Below are 20,154 nucleotides of genomic sequence, written 5' to 3' on the forward strand. Positions count from 1 at the left end.
TACAGGCAAGTCAACAAAATGCTTTTTCCATGGAAACATGTTCCTAATTATAACTACCTACTGATGACTGCCAGTAGGAAAAAAAAAACATACATATATATATATATATTTTCACATTTATAGTTATCTCAAGTAACTATATATATATTTTCTATCTTTTATAGTTATCTTAAGTAACTATAACTTGCACCCCCGCCATGCAGTTTTCTCATCAATAATTTCATTGCAAATATTGCAGTGTTATTATCATTGATGTCATAGAAGATGACATAAGCAATTTAATATGTGGGGCAATTAGAAGTGTGTGGTGAGGGCGTGAGTTATAGTTACCTTGGGGCTTGAGTTATAGTTACTTGAGATAACTATAACTGGTAAATTTTAGTAGTTTTGTATGTTTAAAACATTAATTTGACAATGAAGTTCTCAGCCAACTATAACATTCCTTAACCTTTGGTTTCTTCAGTGAATTTCTAGTGCTTTTTTAAAGTAAAGTAATATTTTTTTTACCATAGGTAAAGCCAACCCACCACGGCGGGGGGCTAGCAGCAGGAAGCAGTTCAGCATCTTCAGGTGTCTGCTAATCCCACATGTCTAACGGACTTTGGCTGTGCACTGCTCCAGACTGGCGACAGGGCCTGTGTCCAACCACTTACAAGCAGCCAACCCACACCGCACATGGCCTTCTGGCATGCCCAAGTCCAGGCTGCACTCAGACTTTTCCAAAACACCAAATATAAAAAATTACCCTGTCATCTTTCTGAAAAAAACACCAAAATGTTTAATCTAGTGTACATTTCAGTAATTGACAGTGGAATATTTAATAATAGTGATCATTATAAAAATATTTAATAACACTATGTTAAAAAACAATAAACATGTCTGTGAGTCTTTCTTTCTTTTAACTTAGTTTTAAATAATGCAATTCTTTTGGCTAAATGTTAAAAAGAAAGACTCAAACATTTTTTTTTTTTTTTTATAAAAGCAACAAGTCTCCATCTTTCTTTGAACAATTTTAACCACAAAATGCAGTCATACAAATAACCACAAGAGGGCCTTGCACTCCAGCTGAACAGCATACAGCTCCAGCCTGGACTGATTTAAAAAATATGGTTATATGATAAAATGCTTGATTGTTCCCCTCCCTAATCTAGGGACAACGCCAAGCTAAAATAAATAATTAAACAAAAAGCCCTTGCAGAGAATTATGGGGCGCTCCCTTCTTGAGTAATGAATAATAAAAAGAGTAGTTGCTGATGCTCATTTATTAATCACTCTGGTGGCCGCCTGGGATACCCTTTTTAAAAAACATCCTTTGGGAGGGGGGCACGCAGGTCTACTCCCCCCTCCAAGCTTGTGCAGCACCAGGCACCCAATTGCCCAGGGCCTATTTGATAAAATAAGGGGAAGGGGCATGGTGCCCTTTTCACTGACCCTCCTAGGGCTCCGGGAACCCCCATCCCCTGGGGCCAATGTATGCTTTAAGGGGAGGGGCCCCCACCTCTGAGCCTTTACATCCCTGAGGGCCCAATCCCATGGGGCCAGAGATAGGTGCCCCATGCCCACTGGGGTGCCCATAAACCACTAGTTACTGCGGGAGCCGGCATTACTCCTGCCCAGAGGAAGCAGATATTTTTTCTTGCTCCCTCACGGTAGAAGCAGTCAGAGTTTCTCTGTCTGCAAGAGTGCGGGCATGGAAACAGACGTTTGTTCCCACCTGGCGGGAGCATTTCCAAAGCTCCTGCCAGGAGGGAGCTGACTTCTGGTTCCTTGCCCACGCTCTTGTGGGCAAGAAAACCATTGTGTCCTTGGTGTGGTGCCATAGGACCCAGTGTGTGAGCTGGCCCTGGGGAGGCTAGAGAGGGTGGCCATGTGGCCCCCTCTCCTTTTTTTGTGGAATTTGGCCCTGAGGGAAAGCTTGAGGAGGGGGGCTGCCACGCCCCATATGATTTTTTTGTTTTTTTAACTTTTTTTCTAGGACTCAAGACTGACTTCCAAGTCCTTTGATGGCTGTCGCCACATCCTTCTTGAGGTGGTGGCAGACAATCAGATCTCACCATGACATCTGCTGGCCCCATGGATCCTCCGCTCTGTGATATATACAAAGTTGTTTTTCAGCATTGTTTGCTCATGGATTTACCAAATCTGAAAAAGCACTCTCTCAAGACCAAAATCTAACTTTCTGCCAAAGTTGTTGTAAATCTGTGAAGTGGTTTGGGCTGTAGCTGTGTCTAAATTTCCTATGGAAAAAAATTAATGGAGAAAATGGATTTTGCGATCCCCCCTCCTTTTCTCGCTGTGGTTCACCAGATGAGGGAAGCACAGCGTCCATATCAGGTTTCCAGAGAAGCATAAAGTTACTCAGGTGCAGTTTCCTGCTAGAAGCCTAATGTTAGAGGGCTAGCTGTGGGACCAGTGATGGCTAATGCTGCTACCAGTAGGCAGGAAGAGGGGTAATCTCCTACATGGGACACTATATCTCTGGGTGAGAACTCCCAGGGCTCAGAATGTTCAGGAAGCAATATGACTGTTGATATCAGATTGCTGAATTCTATCAATCAGTTAAAACAGATCAACACCCACTGGGCACACATTTGTCAATAACTTATTAATACACGAATACAAGTGAGCACCCACAACTAATAACATCACCTATGAGATACATTGTGGTAAAAGAAAGAGGTTCTTGCCCAAGCAACTGTCATATGATGGCAAATACAAGCAGTTCATAAGAACAAGGCCCATTCTGACTTTTTTGGGAGGAATTCTTAATAGACCATTATATGGTCAAGAATATGTATCTTATATGTCAGACTAGTGATCAGATCATCAAAGATCTGGAGAAAGCAAGAGAAAACAATGCCATTTGCAACTACAGAGCGTGGTTGGAGGAGCACATGCAAAGAATAAATGTGGAAGATATGGGCTTTGATAAGGGCTCCTCTGTCAAAAGCAATGTCAAACCGAATTGAAATTTTAGTCCACAACTTCCACTGGGAACCAGGGTTGATATTTTTCAAGAAATGGTAACTGGGGACCATCAATCATCTAAGAAGTCGGACAAAACAATAGGAAAAATTGGAAAGAGTGGTGGGGCTTAAAAGAACTGAAGAATGACAGCTTGAGTGTGATCCATCCTTCTGACAAAGGAAGAAACATAGGGCCAGATGTAGCAAAGTTGGAAATTGCGACTTGCGAGTCGGAGCGACTCGCAAATTGCAAGTCGCAATTTCCAATGCAGAACGGTGTCTCAGAAACCGTCTGCGACTCGCTATGGGATCGCAATGACCCACCTCATTAATATTCATGAGGTGGGTCGCAAATTGCGGCCCCATAGCGAGTCTAGGCACTCGCAAACATGGAGGCCTGCTGTCGTCAGCAGACCTCCATGTTCGTGACTGCTTTATCAATAAAGCAGTTTTTTTTTTTTAAGTGTAGCCCGTTTTCCTTAAAGGGAAACGAGCTGCACTTAAAAAAAAAAAAAACGAAACCTTTAGTTTCGGTATTTTTTCAGGGCAGGTAGTGGTCCCTTGGACCACTACCTGCCCTGAAAAAATTGTTTTGGGTCCATTCGCAAAGAGGAGGGGGTCCCATGGGGACCCCTTCCAATTTGCGAGTGGGTTGCCATCCACTTGAAGTGGATGGTAACTGCGATACCATTTGCGACCGCATATGGTATTGCATGCCACTCCGAATCGCAAATAGGAAGGGAACACCCCTTCCTATTTGCGATTCTGAAATGCATATTGCGAGTCGGTCCCGACTCGCAATATGCATTTCTGCATAGCAAAGAGGCATTTGCGCCTCGCAAACGGCGATTTTCGCCGTTTGCGACGCGCAAATCCTTTGCTACATCTGGCCCATAGTCATTTTAGACAAAGTAAAATATATGAATGTAGCACACAGACAACTGTGGGTGATAGAAAATAGTAAGCGTAAAGAAGATGCAACAACTAACACAAAAATTGACTATCACCTGATGTTAGAAAGTTGGAGAGTTTGAGAACTATTAGATGAGATGAATCCCTTTACCTTGAAGAAAAACATCCAATAATTCCCACAAATTTGTTTTTACCAAATATACATAAGAATACTGGATACCCACCAGGTAGACCAATAGTTAATTTGATCGGGTCTGTTCTGGATAAATGTTGAGGTACTGGGAACTCTTCCACTATGAATATCTAACTGCTATTCACACCTATGTACGGGAGTAATCTGACTTTCTGTTGAAGAATAACCAAGTGCCCTCGAAGAACACATATACAATGATCATGCTGGATGTAATCTCTTTTTACATATAATTTCAACACTAATCTGGCATACGGGCATGTGGATACATTTTAAAAAGCAAAATCAATCAACTATCTACAGCACACAGAGATGCTGAATCAAAAATGACCCTTCTTATTTTATGAGGTTCAGTGGAGTTATCACTGCCCATTCAAGTCAGTCTATTGGAGTTTTGTCAAACAATATATCTTTCTTTCAATATATGTCTGTTTTTAGAGAAACAAGGCTCAGTAATGGGCATCTCCTTTACACCCACATATGCCAATCTCTTTACAGCAGTGTTTCCCAAACTGTGGTTTGTAGCTCACTGGCGAGTTGCAAGCTGATTTATGGTAGGTCTCAAAAGTCTAACTAATAAATAAAGATGCCTTTAAATTCTGTGTTTAGCTTGTCACATTTGCTGTGTTCAAAGACAGAGGTCAAATGGCAGGCTATCTCTTCTGACAAATTTGCTGCTTACTTTTTAAGATAGAGACTGTGCTTACAAACACCTCTCATTGCAGCCAGAGAAAGAAAGGTACAGGGAATAATGTGGCAATCTTGCTGGGGTAATGGGAATGTGAAAGGAAAGGCTCTACCATGTTATTTTTTGTAACACCAAAAAATGTAAATACCTGTGAATGAACTCTATAAATTCAGCAGTTATGAAGGCAAAAATGAAGCAATTGATTTGTAATTCTGAAGTGTGGTAGAAACAAAGTTTTTAACAGGGTCAAAACAAATTGAAACACTTTACTTTGTGATCCACAAATGATAATCATTTGCTGAAACCTGATTTCCACACATCATCTGGTACAACATAGCTTTATCACTAAAATTGTATGCCTGTGCCAATTTAGTGGCAATTTGAGTACAAAATGTGTTGTCTGGAAATTCTGATGCACTACCAATGATGCTTTAGTTACATTTAAAAAAATCCGTCCCCCCTCCCATGTCAGATAAAGTTAGGAGGGTTGTGAACATTTGACGTTCTAAAAATTGAGTAGCTGTTCTAAAAAGTTAGGGTAGCATTGTTTACAGCGTAGTGGGAGAAGGCAGTGGCCCGTCCAGATGACAAGTAAGGCATGAGGGGTACTGTACTACTATGGACATGGTCCATTGATGATCTTTTTCTAATAAAGAATGGAGAGCAAGCTCTCTTAGAAATGTATATAAAAAGGCTTAACAATAAACATCTGAGCATCAAATTCACATACAGCATGAGTCAAGGGAGTCTGGACTACTTGCATGTTGCAATATTTTTGAAGAATAGGATGATCTCCAGCAGAAAGGCAACAGCGAGCAACAGATTACTGCACACCAACAATGGTCTTTCAAAGGCACTGAAATGGTCAAATGTTACAAGCACATCGAATATGCTCTAAAAAGGAAGACTTTAATTTAGAACCATCGGGAACAACAAAAGGGTTCCATGAAAGAGGTTACCCACAGGCTAGTCTTAAAGATGCAATTAACAGAGTGAAGTAAAAAGAAGCCGAAAAGTCTTGCCTATGCAAGGGATATTGTCTTTGCCAATATGTTTTAGCCATGTTGTACACCAAGGTGACTGCTGTTCAGCATGGCTAAAAGTTAGTGGCATAAAGGAGAGTGGCGTGGAGTGAAGTGTGATAAAGCAGAGTGTCGTGAAAGAGAGTGGAGTTTTTTTTAAGTGGTGTAGAGAGGCATGGAGTGGTGTAGAGTTGAGTAGGGTGGAGTGAAATGGCGTGTCATGGAGAGGCATACAGTGGAGTGGTGTAGAGTATTGTGAAGGGACTAGAGTGTTGTAGAATGGAAGGGTATAGAGTGTCGTAGAGTTGAGTGGCATAGAGTGGAGCAAAGTGTCAGAGTGGGGTAGAGCATTGTAGAGTGGCATTGAGTCTCAAGGAGTGGTGTAGAGCAGAATGAAGTGGCTTAGAAGGAGTTGGGTAGAGTGAAGTAGAGTGTTGTAGAGTAGAATGGGGTAGAGCGGGGTAGACTGTTGTAGAGTAGAGTGGCACAGAGTGTAGTAGTGTGGAGTAGAATGGCAGAGTGGAGTAGAGTGTTTTTAGAGTGAAGTGGCATAGCGTGGTGTGGCATAGAGGGTCAGAGCGGAGTAGCCTAGAGTAGAGTGGAGTACTGGAGTGGAATATTGTGTTGTAGAATGGAGTGGAGAAAGGTGACATGGAGTGGCATTGAGGAAGTTACGGGGGTGTCACAGAGTGGAGTAAAGTCGTAGAGTGGCCTAGAGAGGAGGACAGTGTCAAAGTGGAGTACAGTTCAATGGAGTGGAGTGTCGTAAAGTGGAGTAGAGAGGCCTAGAGTGAAGTGGTGTCAAGTACAGTGGTGCAGAGTAGACTGGTATACAGTACAGTTGTGTAGAGTTCATTTGTTTTAAGTAAAGTGGTGTAGAGTGCAAAACCATAGAGTGCAGTGATGTAGAGTAGAGTGGTGTGAACTGGTGCAGAGTAGAGTTGAGTGACACAGCACAGATGGCAGCGGCATAGAGTGCAGAGTAGAAGAGAGTGGCAACCAGTGCAGTGGAGTAGAATACATTGTTTCAGGGTCAAGTGAAGTGGTGCAGGGTAAAATAGAGTGGTGCAAGATAAAGTGCAGCAGTGTAGAGTGACATATAGTGCCGTGGGGCAGAGTGGCATAGAGTGCAGTGTGTGGAGTGTAGCGGTGCACAGTCGATTAGAGTGGCATACAGTTCAGTGGAGTAGAGTGGATTGATGTAGAATAGCATAGAGTGCAGTGGTCTAGAGTGCAATGGCATGGAGTGCAGTAGAGTACCGTAGAGTTGTGTTGTGCAGAGTAGAGTGCAGTTGCACAGCATACACTGTTATAGTTTAGAGTTCAGTGGTAGAGAGTGCAGTCTTGCAGAGCACAGTGTCGGATTGCAGTGTCATGGAGGGCAGTGGTGTAAAGGTCATTGGCATAAAGTGCATTGGCGTAGAGTGCAGTATCGTAGAGTGTTGCAGAGTACATTTCTCTAGAGAGAAGTGGTGTGCATTACAGTGGCAAAGAGTAGAATAGAGTGAAGTGACAGAGGGGAATGGTGTAGAGCGGCATAGCGTGCAGTGGCATTGAGTGCTGCAGATTAGAGTACAGTGGTTCAGAGTAGTTGGCGTAGAGTGCGTTGGTTTTGAGTAAAGTGGTGTAGAGTACATTGGAATAGAGTTCAGTGGTTTAGAGTGGAGTACAGTAGTGAATAGCAGAGTGGAGTGGTTCCGGGTAAACTGTAGTGGCATAGAGTAGAGTGTTGCAGAGCAGAGTGTTGTAGAGAGTAGTGGCATACAGCACAGTGATGCAGAATAGAGTGGCACAGAGTGCAGTGACAGAGCGCAATGGTGTAGAGTGGTGTAGCATGCAGTGGTGTAGCATGCAGTGGCGTAGAGCGCTGCAGATTAGAGTACAGTGGCATAGAGTGTAGTGGTGCAGAGTAGTTGCCGTAGTGTGCAGTGACGCAGAGTACCTAGGTTTTGAGTAAAGTTGCACAAAGTACATTGGCATAGAGTGCAGTGGTTTAGAGTACAGTGACACAGATCACAGTTGCATAGAGTGGCTCATCGTGGATTGTAGTGGGTAGTGTGGAGTGGCACAGAGTAGAATGGTTCAGTGTGAAGTGTTGCATCTGATGATGATCCTAGTATTGCTAAAAGGATTGAAACATCGTTGACTTTGACATCTTGACCCCATGTGAATTGCTCATTGCATGTATAAGGGCTATGTTGTGTCATTGTGGAATTGTGACTTACCAGATGTATTTATTTTTGTCACAAATTTGCCTGGGTCTGTCCATATAGAACATGTTTTCTCACTTACATTTCTTTTTGTAATTCAATCGCTAACAAAATATATCATGTGTTGATTGCAGTGGTGGCTCGTGGGAGGGAAAAGGGTCGGGCGTCGCGTTGCCGGGGTGAGATAAAAAAATAAAATATTATATATTTTTTTTAAACGTATCTTTATTGCCGTGCCAATCCGCTCCCTCTGTCCTCGACTGCAGTAACAGGCTCCCAGCCTGCCCTGCGTCCAATCCTAACACTGCTTTCATCCTGCTGGCAGAATGAACGCAGCATTAGGATTGAACTGAGTGCTCAGTCAGTCTGCCTGATGTCTCCAAACTGGCAACGCCGTAAAAGACATTCCACATAACGAGTCCGAGGTCAAGGCAGCTCAGTTAGAACATCTGTAATGAATGGGAGACAGACTTGTATTCATTAGTACATCACATAGGAGGAACAGAGTGATGACAGAATTTCTTTCTTAAGTTGGCACAATCATGGAGTACTCTATGGATCGGTAGAAGGCACGTTTGACAAAATGCTTCCACCAGGTCTACAGTAGCGTCTCTCTAGTCCTAAAATTTTGACAAATAAAGAATTTGTTATTTGTATCCTATGTGCCACTGCCTCTTGTGATGAGGAGAATGGAAGCACATATTTTAATAAACAAACATACCTCCCCTCACATTTGTACACCTCCGATTTCATGCCTGGTTTAAGCCTGCTCTCCTGGAAAGGCTTTATATTCAACAGCTTATATTCCAGCATAATGGCATTCAGGAGTGCCTCACTGAATATAAAAGGTTAGTGCTCTAATTTTCTGCTAGAACTCTGTGGTGATGCTGAATTTGATTACTATGGAATCAACTGGCAAACCGCTACTGGTGTTGAAAGTACATGTTTCATTCTGCATGTCAGAATGTTTTACTGAAATGGATCAGGAAGATATATGAGGATTCATAGAAAATGTGTCTTCATTTTATCTTTCTAGTGAGCTAACTATAATTTCTATGGCAAAATGAAACCCATCATTTTGTTCATTTACTGCACTATCTTCTGTAAGAAATTACTTTCAGTTATGCAGATTTGATTTCATCGCAATGGTGTTCAGGCGTGCTGCAATTTTGTCATAAATACAGAATGCTAGTGATCTATTTGTTTACTAGAATACTGTGGCGAAGCTGCAAATGATCACTAGGACGTTAAATATGAGAAGTCTGCTGGTGTGTAAAGTATAGGTTTTAGTCTGCATGTCAGAATGTTTTACTGACATGGATGAGGAAGAGATTTGTGTTATAGTTAGGACCTAGTTTCCATAGGAAAGGTGTTTTTTTGTTTTTGCCAATAACTTTGGCGTTGTTTGACGAATCTTCACAACTTTTTCTAAATTAGTACGACAGTCATTTCAGCTGCTGTCTTAACAGTTTCAGGGTGATTCATCTAACGCGGGGCGACAAAACGGGGGGGTGCAGAAACACTTTTTCCCCATGCAATCTCCCATGGGGATTTTGAACATGATTACAGCCTGAACCATTGGAGGGAATTACACCAAATTTGGCAGGAATGTAAATCTTGGTCCAGAAAGCGACCTTTTGGCTATTTGGTGTGAATCCGTTCAATAGTTTGAGATTTTTTTAAACAAAAACCTAATTCGTATATGTAGAGGCATGAACACTTCGCGAATCTTCCCGATCTCGTGCAGAGGTGTGATTGGCTGCCAACACTTCAACCAGGAAGTATTGGCAGCCATTTTGGTATTCGGACTCAGCCGAGTCCCAAACAAACAGATAAAAATGGAGAAGGAGGCAGGTTAGGAATACCCTCACCCCCAGCCCTGGGGTCATTTTGGGAAGCTGCCAGGGCAAAAAGGCATTTTTTTTTTTAAAATGTTGCTGCAAAATTGCAGCAGATTCACAAATCTGCAACAAAACTTTTTTTTTCAAAACCAAGAGCGGTCTCCCGTGCATGTTTTGAACAAAGTCCTAAGGTGGGCCGGGTCCCTGGGGAATGTCCATATATAAAAAAGAATAAAGGAGGGGCGCACGCCTCCCCTCCTCCTGAGGCTCTTATGAGCCCCGGATAAGACCACCACCTCCTCGGGGCTTTATTCTTGCTAAGGAGGGGTGCTGCGTGGACCCCTGACCATTGGGCTCACTGAGCCCCAGGGACCACAACTTCCCCGGGATTTTCTTTAATAAAGAAGGGGAGCAGCGCGCACCCCACTCCTGGGGCTTTTATATGCTCTGGGGACAACCACCTCCCTGGGGCTAAGTAAAAACAAAGTTGGGGCCGTGCAGACCCACCAGGCCCCAGGTATCACCACCTCCCTGGTGCCAAGTTCATATTAAAAAATAGGACAGGGTTGCGCAGCCCCCCTCCCAGGCCATTACAGCCACAGGAACCACCACCTCACCGGGGCTGGCCAGGAGCCATTAATGGCCCTGGTGACCACCAGGGCCGGCTCCTGCTATCTCCTGAGGTGACCACCCTCGGGAGATAGCCGTTTGCTTTTTCTTAGCGGGAGCTGTGACAGCTCTTGCCCAGCAAAAGCAAACACTAACTCAGCTTCCAGTATGCAGGAGTGTGAAAACTGCTCCCGCTTGCCGGGAGAGGTGTTTTAATTTGTTTCCCTGCCTGCTGTCATGTGGGTACGGAAATAGATGAAAGACTGCTCATGCACTCAGGAAGGTGCATATTTAGCAGCTCTCTGCGTGCGGGAGCAATTCCGGCTCCTGCAGGAGACAGGCAGCCAGCTGTGACTGCAGGGGCCCTTAGGTTCTCCCTGCAGTTGCAGTCTCCAACAAAGCATACTGGGTGCTCTGGGTTGGATCAGGGCACCCTTAGCACTAGTGGCCAGGCCCCAGGGGAATATGGCCCAGGGAGGGAAGCTGCACGCACCCTTCTTTTAATTCAATAGCTGGTCCCAGGGAGGTGGTGGTCCCCAGAGCACGGGTGGTCTGCAGGGCCCCCTTTAAATATTTCTTTATAGGCCCGGGGAGGTAGTGGTCGCCAAGGCTTCAAACAGCCCCAGGAGGGGGGGCCATGCGGCCTTCCTCCATTAAATAAATAAGGCCCCGGGGAATTGGTGGTCCCTGGAGGTCTGCGCAGCCCCCCTCCTATATTATTATAAAGCCCCGGGGAGGTGTTGGGGGCCCCAAATGCCCCCTTCCTTTTTGGTATTATGCTGCCTGCCCCAGGCCCTGGCCCACCAGGGCACTATACTGAACAAGCGCTGAGGACTCTGCTCATTTTTTGTTTTTTTGATTAATCACCGGAATTGTAGATCCTCCATGATTTTCGGTGAAAACTTAATTTTAAAAATGTTTTTTTGCCCTAGCGGGGTCTTTTGGGTTCCCCATCACCAAGGCTACGGGGTCAGGGTATTTCTATATGACCCCGGGGACCACCACCTCCCCGGAGCCAGCCCATGATAAAGAAAGGAGGGGGGCACGTGGCCCACCTCATGTAGCCATTTATGGCTCTTGGGACCACTGTTTGCTTTTGCTTGGCGAGAGAAAGCAAACTCTCTGCTACCAGCAGGTGGGAGCTGTGAAAATGCTCCCACTTTCTGGAAGCAGAATTTTCATCTATTTCCACCTAGAAAAGTTATTTCATTAAAACATTCAAGGAACAATCACATTGGCAAACTTACAGACACACAAGGTTAATGGATACATTACCTCAGCGTCCTTTAACAGCTGTAGTATAGGAGATGCACTATACATTTTCCCAATAAGGTAGCACTTACTAATTAGCCAGTAGAAAGTACTCCAGTTGGCTAGACATTCTGCACAAAACAGTTGCCTCTTCTTGGGAAAATATGCAGGGAAGGATTTATTCTGGCATGATGCTCATTACACAAAAACAATCAAACCTCAACGGGAGGCACTTACAGATATAATCAACGCAGGTGCCCAAGTTCAAGCTCCACTTCTGTTAGGTACTATTCATCCTAATTTCTGGTGCATAGTCAATGCAAGGCAAGTGTTTTTGGTCTGCATTTCCATCTTGAAAAGTTATCTGTAAACCTTGATGGAGGTGTTTGCATCCTTGCTTTTTTCGAGTGCAATATCTCATGAAGTGACTGTGACGAGCATGTTCTTTCTTGTCATCTGCTGCTGAGACCAGAGATTGTGTTCTCCCTTTTGAAAACTACAAGTATGTTTGCTTATTTCAAACAAGTTGTCATCGTTTGACAACGCCCATGAGCAAAAACAAAACAAAATAAAATTAAGTTAGCTTTAAAAAAAAAAAAAAACTGCTATTTTGTTTGTCCTGCTAGGCATGTTTTTGCCAGTCACAAGCATTCTGTTTGCGGGGACCTGGCAGTTAGAACAAAATAGCACCTCAATCACGTCAGGAGCAGTGGACGGGTTCTAATTAAGTTGCAATCAATTAGTGCTCGATCCCTGCTCCACACAGAGGAACTTAAATGATGTCAGACATTCCTTGACAAATTACGAGGCTGTAAAGAAGAGTATCACGCAATCCAACAAATGGTGAGCGACAGGCGGGCTCCAAGCCCTTTACACAACACAACCGCGTCTCACGTGACACACATGAGCAAGCGCATGCACTCGCAGGCTCAACCCTAAAAATGGCTTAAAAGCCCAGCTCTTTTGGCCCCACCCCATATACATTAGTGGTATGCAACAACTTCCCCCATTTTCCCAGGATGATGGACAGCTTACTAAAAGGACCCCCGAAAGCGTTATAGTTACCTTAGGGCACGAGTTATAGTTACTTGAGATAACTATAACTGCTGAATTTCTACGGTTTTGTGTGAGTAAATTCAGAACCTAAGTATAACGTCCCGGCTACCTTTGTTTTTTTAAGTAAAAACAAATATATATATATATATATATATATATATATATATATATATATATATATATTATTATTATTATTATATATAACTATAGTATATATATAAGTATTAACAAAAACAAAATTCACAAAGATGTTAGGGACATTATAGCCATAGTGACGTTTTACCCATACAAAACTACAGAAATTCAGTTACAGTTACACCATTAAGGAAACTAGGTCCTAACTATATAACTATATCCATAACTATAGTTATATATAATAATAATAATTACAGTTATTCTAGTAACTATAATTATTATATATATATATCTCTAAACTAAAAATATGAGCCTTAATACACAGAAAAGATAAATAAAATATAAAGTAAATTAAAGTAAAAATAAAATAACAAATAATACAAATTAATTTAAAAAGTGTTATGTTGAAAAGGTCTTGTTGTGCAACATTCGCCATGTTTATTATTTCACTGCCCATAATTGCCATTTCTAAGTCTCCTTTTACCTGTCTGTCAGAACTGTTGTACTTTAGTATATACATACAGTCAGTGCTGGGCCCGCCCAGACTAGTACCCTCTCTCACCTCATGCTATTGATTGTTTGGATTTATCCTTCTGCCTTCAGTTGCAATACAAGAAAGATTTTGTTTCCATCTTTAATGTACACTCACTTCTCAAACACTGAAATATTTATCTCACACATGCATGCAACACACAAATATATTTTCTTTTGATTTTGCTGCATTTTATTTAATTCGTTTTTGGGCCCTCAAGAACCAGTTTCACCCTAAAATGGCCAACAAATGCCCTTTTAAACAGCCATGGGCTGAGCTCTAGTTGGCCTCTCAGAATAACTAATTTTGCAAGACTTTAGACTGTCGTTTAACATTCAACACACCAGGCAGCTCCCTCTCGTGCTGTTCAGCACATCCAGTGGTTCCTGGTCAGCTTGCTCCTCGGCTGCTGCTACATTTCAGGAAGCCTCGAGTCTTCCTTCATCTGACCCTGTGACATTGCTTAATGGCGTCATTCCAAGATGGCCACCTCGAACTTCCAGCATGCCCCGAGGTTCTCTGTCTTTCTGCGGCTGGGCCGCTGATGCTATTCAGCACGCTCATCGGCCCCTTGTCCTCCGGACACCAGACGCACTAATGACAGCTACTGGAAAAACCAACTGATCTGCCTTCTAACTCCAACTGCAAGCAAGACCTGTTGGCTTTGCCCATGGTTGCCTTTAAGGGCCAACACCAATTACGTTCTCACACATTTTTCAGTCAACTCGATATCTGCATCCTGCTTTAAATCGTGCCTTAAATGTGAACATGTAAAAAAACACAAAGAGAATTAGCTCTTAATATTTTTTTGAAATGTCAAATCGGCCTCTTTTAGAAACCTCGGAACAAACGCTTTGAGAAATGTAAAACGGGTCATTGGTGTGATTTACAGAAACACAACATTTTTAACCACAATAAACAGATCCATATACCACTGAAACCACTGAGAGTTAATGAATGGATTAAGTAAAACATTTGTTACAGGACTCTTGAAAGTGTGCGTAATTTGAACCCCAAATGATTAAATATTATTGTCAAAAATATATTATGATATATTATATTGTATAATGTTCTCTTTCTGCAAACATACCTGAATTGTCAGCAAAATGCTGCTCATAGTATTCCGAGTATTCCACTCCTCTGGGTTGTCCAAAAAACTGACACAAGGCTTGCCAGAAGAGACACTGACTGGAGAAAGACGACTGAGGTTAACAATAGAAAAATGATCGCTGAGCAATATTTGTACAGATTGAAATAGGTTAAAGTTTTCATAGCAAAACTTTGAAGAATGAAAGGATAAGTACAATCTGGAATTTGTGATAATTGTTCACGACCTTTGGTCACAAGGCATCTGGGGACTGGCGTTTATGGAACTACATCTCAGTTTTACAGGAAGGGCATTGCCTGGATCCTACCGAGCAACTATGCCGTGTGCACTGGCGCATTCACCGCTCAGAAATATGGTTCTAGATCTAGAGTCAGTTGGACCAACACACAAAGGTAAATGTGGTCACAAAAGCACATTTACAACCAAATGTACATTGTTTTACCCTGTCGCCAGTCCTCAAAGGGGATCTTAGTGGGTGTAGGTGGTTTTACAAGTGTCGATTGAAATCTACACTCTCAAAAGCCCGGGGGGGGGGGGGGGGAGGGCGAGGGTTGGTGTTTCAATGTGTTTGCACAGGAGGGACACTCCCCTTGGACTCCGCGGCTATGAAGAACTCTGCACATCAGGCATAGGCGCCTGCAGGAAAAGCCACATGACATTCCCTTACTAATTCCGGCTTTCTATTACAAATGGTGAATATGAAAAAGTAGTAAATGTGCGCCCTCCCCCGCCCCCCCCCCCCCCACCACCAACCACGCACACACACGTAGACTTAAATCTATGGGCGTAGTTGAACTCATTCTGTGAATCGGGCCCAATATCTGGATACCTAACAGAACCCCAGGCACACCGACCTATTCAGACGGGATGAGGGCTAGGATGCATAATACAATAAAGTTCAAACTTTTAAGAACATTTTCAAACGCAAGTGTCTAAAATAAAAATAGCAAGGACCTCATAGAGTTAAGTAATTAAACAAAATGTGGGTTACTCGTTACTTCTTATTCCCACTTCAACAAGATTCGTGGAATTTCTTGGCTTTACGACAGTGAACCACTTTGTGCAGCAAACTAGCAGTATTCCCACCTCTGCCGGCTCTCCTCGCCTCCATCTGCCTCTCCTATGTGTTAATTTATTTTAACAGTTTCATATGGCAAGATCGTGACCCGCTGGGTGACTGGCCTCTTTACATAAGACTGTCCCGGTTGTACAAGCCTCGAACAATTTACGATAACAGTCAGGAATAAAGTAACATGTTAATTCCACTCAGAGGCTGGCTTTTCGGCAAAAGAAACGGCCCTGTGGTCAGAACTGAATTAGGTATCTTGGAACTGCGTGACCTGGACTCGATACTAGACTGGCAAATAATCCCCCACACTTCCACACCGAAGTCCAATGCCGCTGATGTGCTGGCAGAATGCCATGCAACACATTAGGTGACAGGCAAAAGTGATTAAAGAAGCCCTTTACAGAATACTCCTGGGTGGATCGAGTTACAAAAGTAGACGGATTCCAAGCCCAGGACCTTATAGGTATTTCTAAGCTTGGTGACATCTGGGCTTTCACACATACAAATGTTCAACAGTTACCCGACTAATTTATATTATGCAAAATCCAATATTTTGGTACTTACAAATCTGGCATGCTTTAGGGGCATACAAAGGCACCTTGGGGGCTAAAGTGACAATGGAATGGGTGGGAAGGAAAGCTATTTAAAGGATGCATGAATGAGGGATATTAGTACTCTGGATAAATTAGAGTAGAAATGGAAGTGAGACATTGGCGAATTGGACGAGGGAGAATGGACAGGAGCAAAGATTGCTTCTCGTACCCTGGCCACATCCGCATGCTCTGGGCGATACAAGTTAAATATTTTCACAGAATCTACTTCCACCTAGCCACACTTTGGCGAAGGGATAAGAAACTTCGGGCCATATGTATGAACACATTTTCCCATTGACACAGAATGGGAAAAACCCTTTGCTACATCTGGCCCCTAACTACTGCTGTTTTCGTTGCAACAATGCGAATAGCATCTTCCTGCATACTATATGGAACTGCCCAGTCAATGCTTAGACCTGGAAATTAATTCTCCAAACCCTTGGGGAGGTAGTAGAGAATTCTGCCAATCCTGATCCTACACTGGCCTGATGGGTACAATGGATGGCCGGGAGGGGTCAGAGGAAGTGCTCGACCATTGACTGGTGTGGGGCTTTTGGTAGCCAAAAGGGACTTAGCTTAGAGATAGTAGGCTTGGGAGGCCCCGACTCTGGGAGAATGGTGCAGATTGGACCACTGCGCAAAATCAGAGGACCCAATATATAAAGCATGGGTTTGTGCGTAAAAACACCAGCAGATATGGAGACCTGGTGGAGCTACTATGAGACTAATACATAACACGCAACTGATGCTGTGAACCCGCTGCTAAATACTGGAAATGGTATCCACTTAAATGAACGTGGTTAGATGTGGAGGAAATTTTGATAACCCATGAAAGATTTGACACACACCTGAAGCATAATATGTTTAAACAAGACAATATTTATAAAAAATATAAAATAAGAAGTAACATGTTCAACTTAGAGAGTATAGAAGATGTAAGTATGGGTGGGATATGTTTTACAGTGGGCAATAAAAGAGGTATTTACACATATATGTCCGATATTTATGAGCAGTCACAAAAAGCGAATTTCAGTAAAAGGGTTAGGAGCTATATTATAAACTCTGAGTATTTTCATCCACAGAGGTTGACTCTTAGTTTCAACGTGGTAACAGCGATATTGCAACTGACAATGTTGCTCAAAAAGCATTTTGTAAGTGTCATACGGAGCAGCTGACCTGGTGAAATGGAGTTCTACACCCTTGCAGCACTTCCTGAGAAGGATCATTTGGGGTATTTTCCATATACAATCTTTGTATTTCAGGGAGTTTACTGCCTTTGCTCCTAAGAAAGTGCTGAACGACTGAAAATCTTAGCATTTGTCCAAGATATGTGGGGGTTCCCAGAAACACCGCGTTATGTGTGATGCATGATATCCTGTACACTGTCTGTATTTTTATGTGGCGCCACCTCACAGTGAGCAAGACCGGTGAGATGTGGCTACACGTTCTGCTTCCAGGGGTCAGCATGGCCGCGGAATGCAAGGTTGCTTCGTGTGGAGCTGAGTGCACTTTAGGAATACTTGTTAGTAGAGCTGTGATAGTCAAGTCCTGAGAGAACGAGCTGGAATTGGGCTGCGCTTGCCTTGGCTTTAAGTGTATTTTTATGTTAAGTTTCACACGTAGAGTGACACAAAGTTATAGTGGACTCACTTATTTTAGCTGCATTATCATGTAAAAGCCTGTCTAACTCTAAAGACAACGCATGTGCATGTTTTTTTTAAATATAGCACAGCATTCGATTGATTGAGATTGTAGACCAAACCACACAAATGGGACACTGACAGTGCTTTGATGAATCTAAAACTATAATTCCACATTCAGACTTGGACGGAACGAATTATCAGGATATTGCAGCGTCACCATCATTTATTTATTTGCATGATTAATTAAAATCTTAGCAAAAATAGCCAATTGATTAAATACAATAAAAATTCGCTATCCATTATAAGATTCTTGAATTTATACTAAAACAATAATAAAAATAACTAAACAATTGTAAAGCGCAAACTGTTCGATGTGTCCGATTCAGTATGTTACAAGAATGTAATCTACATCCTTATGATGAATTTGCGGTCCCAGGCCACGAGTGTACACATGTGGCGTGCGCAGACAATACTTTAACAAGTCTATAGTTTGTCTGTGGATCGGTTGAATCAAACATTTTCATCACTGCTGGTCGACAAGAACGAATCCCATTTCTCTTAAAAACTGGTTTAACCAGTTGGCGACGTATATCTTTTAGTGCCGGGCAGATACAGATCAAATGGACCATATCCTCCCTGGCAGCAAAGCGTAGCCTGCAAGACGTCTTTCCCCCATTCTTCCACAGTGGTTGATCCGCTCTAGATGGAAGGAATCCTAGGCGTAGTGCAAGCAGGTGGCGTTTGATGTGTACTGAAAATGTTGAAATCAGATACTGCGATGGTGCCCGGGTCACCAAAGATTCTAACATCTGACACACAAACGCAGGTGTCCTTTCTTTCATCTCTGTATTTTTGTCTATCTGACTTACCAAGATATTTGAGAAAATATCATTACCAACAGAAGAAGGCTTGTGATTCATTTCGAGCCTAACCTATACAGATGACACAGTCCTAGTCATTACAGCTATTGGGCTACTGAGACTGCTAACTAGCTAAAGTGAATATAACAATGACAACACCTTAAAACAAAATCACACAAAACTAAAATCTTGATATTCTCAAACTAAAAGGTCACCTATGCATGGAAAATCAAAAATATTAAAAGAGGTAGAGTAAAACAGTACAGCTATTCAGTCATGCTGATCACTCACAGGTTTCCCATTTTAAGGAATAATCACAGCCCTTGTTAGGGTGAACGCTCTAAGTCATGAAATTAATCAGAGCTCATCCCCTTGGTAGCTATGGCACAGAGCAGACAGGCTAAACTTAGGGCAACATGTAAATTATTTGTGCAGCACTGTTACAGAATTAAGTTAAAAATGGTAAACAATAAAAATCCCAAACCAAAGTAGAAAAATAGAGTAAAATTTAATAAACAAAGTTACTCTGAACTGATATAAATCCAAAAAGGGGAACCACAGGTATGATTTTTTATATTTTGAAGAAGAAATTGCGTCAAAAGATGCCAGGTGCTAATGAAACTCTACGGTCACTGTATTCCTGGACCTAAGTGCAATTTCAGGCAGATCTCATAGAAGGCGGACGGATACACCAACCAGGCTCATCTGGGTCAAAGATTTAAACTTCTGACTGAGGGCCTGATTATGAGTTTGGCGGATGGGTTACTCCGTCACAAACGTGATGGATATACCATCCACCGTATTACGATTCCATTATAGCCTAAGGAGATTGTATTACGGCAGACGGGATATCCCAATCAACCACAGGAGCACACTTCCAAAGAACCCCCTCTGTACCTCAGGGGAGGCACATGGGGTCAGGCAAATGCCAACAGCAGGGTCCAGTCCAGGTCAGTAGTCACTGGTAAACTGTGTACTTCCAGAAAAAGACCTCTTGCAGCCTGTTGTTTTCATATAGCCACACAGCAGATCAGACAACCTGCCCGTGGGACCACTACTTCGACCTGGGTTCAACCGGGCTTTTTCACAGGTCGCAAACAGTAGATCCAGTGGTCTTATGATGTTCTGCAGGCCCTTAAATTGTTCTGCAGTAAATGCTTGGAGGTGCCACAGTAATGCCTGGCACCAGTTAGAGGGTGGGGGTGACTCATGGCTCCTACCAAACCAATAGGTAAAAGTTCCCAGGGGTAACTCTACCCACTTTTGCAGCAGTTCCTGTTTGCCTTACTGCAAACAGACCCATAATTCCACGTGTCAACGCATTTTCAGGATGTTGAAAGTTCTTGGCCACCATAAACGTGGGCTTTCAGGGCTGGTTGTCTGTGTGGGGAGTGTACTAATGTAATCCTATTGCCTTCCTAGATCTAAACAAAAATCTGGTTTGAAGCAGGCACTGTACCCACAATACA

The 20,154-nt window shown here is 42.8% G+C and overlaps 1 protein-coding gene across 1 annotated transcript in view; it reads right to left on the minus strand.

The window, feature by feature from the left end:
* Positions 1-20,154, minus strand: part of UBE2U (ubiquitin conjugating enzyme E2 U) — a 355,949-nt gene that overhangs the window by 250,246 nt on the left and 85,549 nt on the right. Inside the window, exon 5 of the mRNA XM_069232516.1 lies at positions 14,503-14,600. Within this exon, the coding sequence (XP_069088617.1) occupies positions 14,503-14,600 (98 nt within the window). The remainder of the gene's footprint in view (positions 1-14,502; positions 14,601-20,154) is intronic.

The sequence above is a fragment of the Pleurodeles waltl genome, chromosome 4_2 (assembly GCF_031143425.1).
Source record: "Pleurodeles waltl isolate 20211129_DDA chromosome 4_2, aPleWal1.hap1.20221129, whole genome shotgun sequence".
Taxonomy (NCBI): domain Eukaryota; kingdom Metazoa; phylum Chordata; class Amphibia; order Caudata; family Salamandridae; genus Pleurodeles; species Pleurodeles waltl.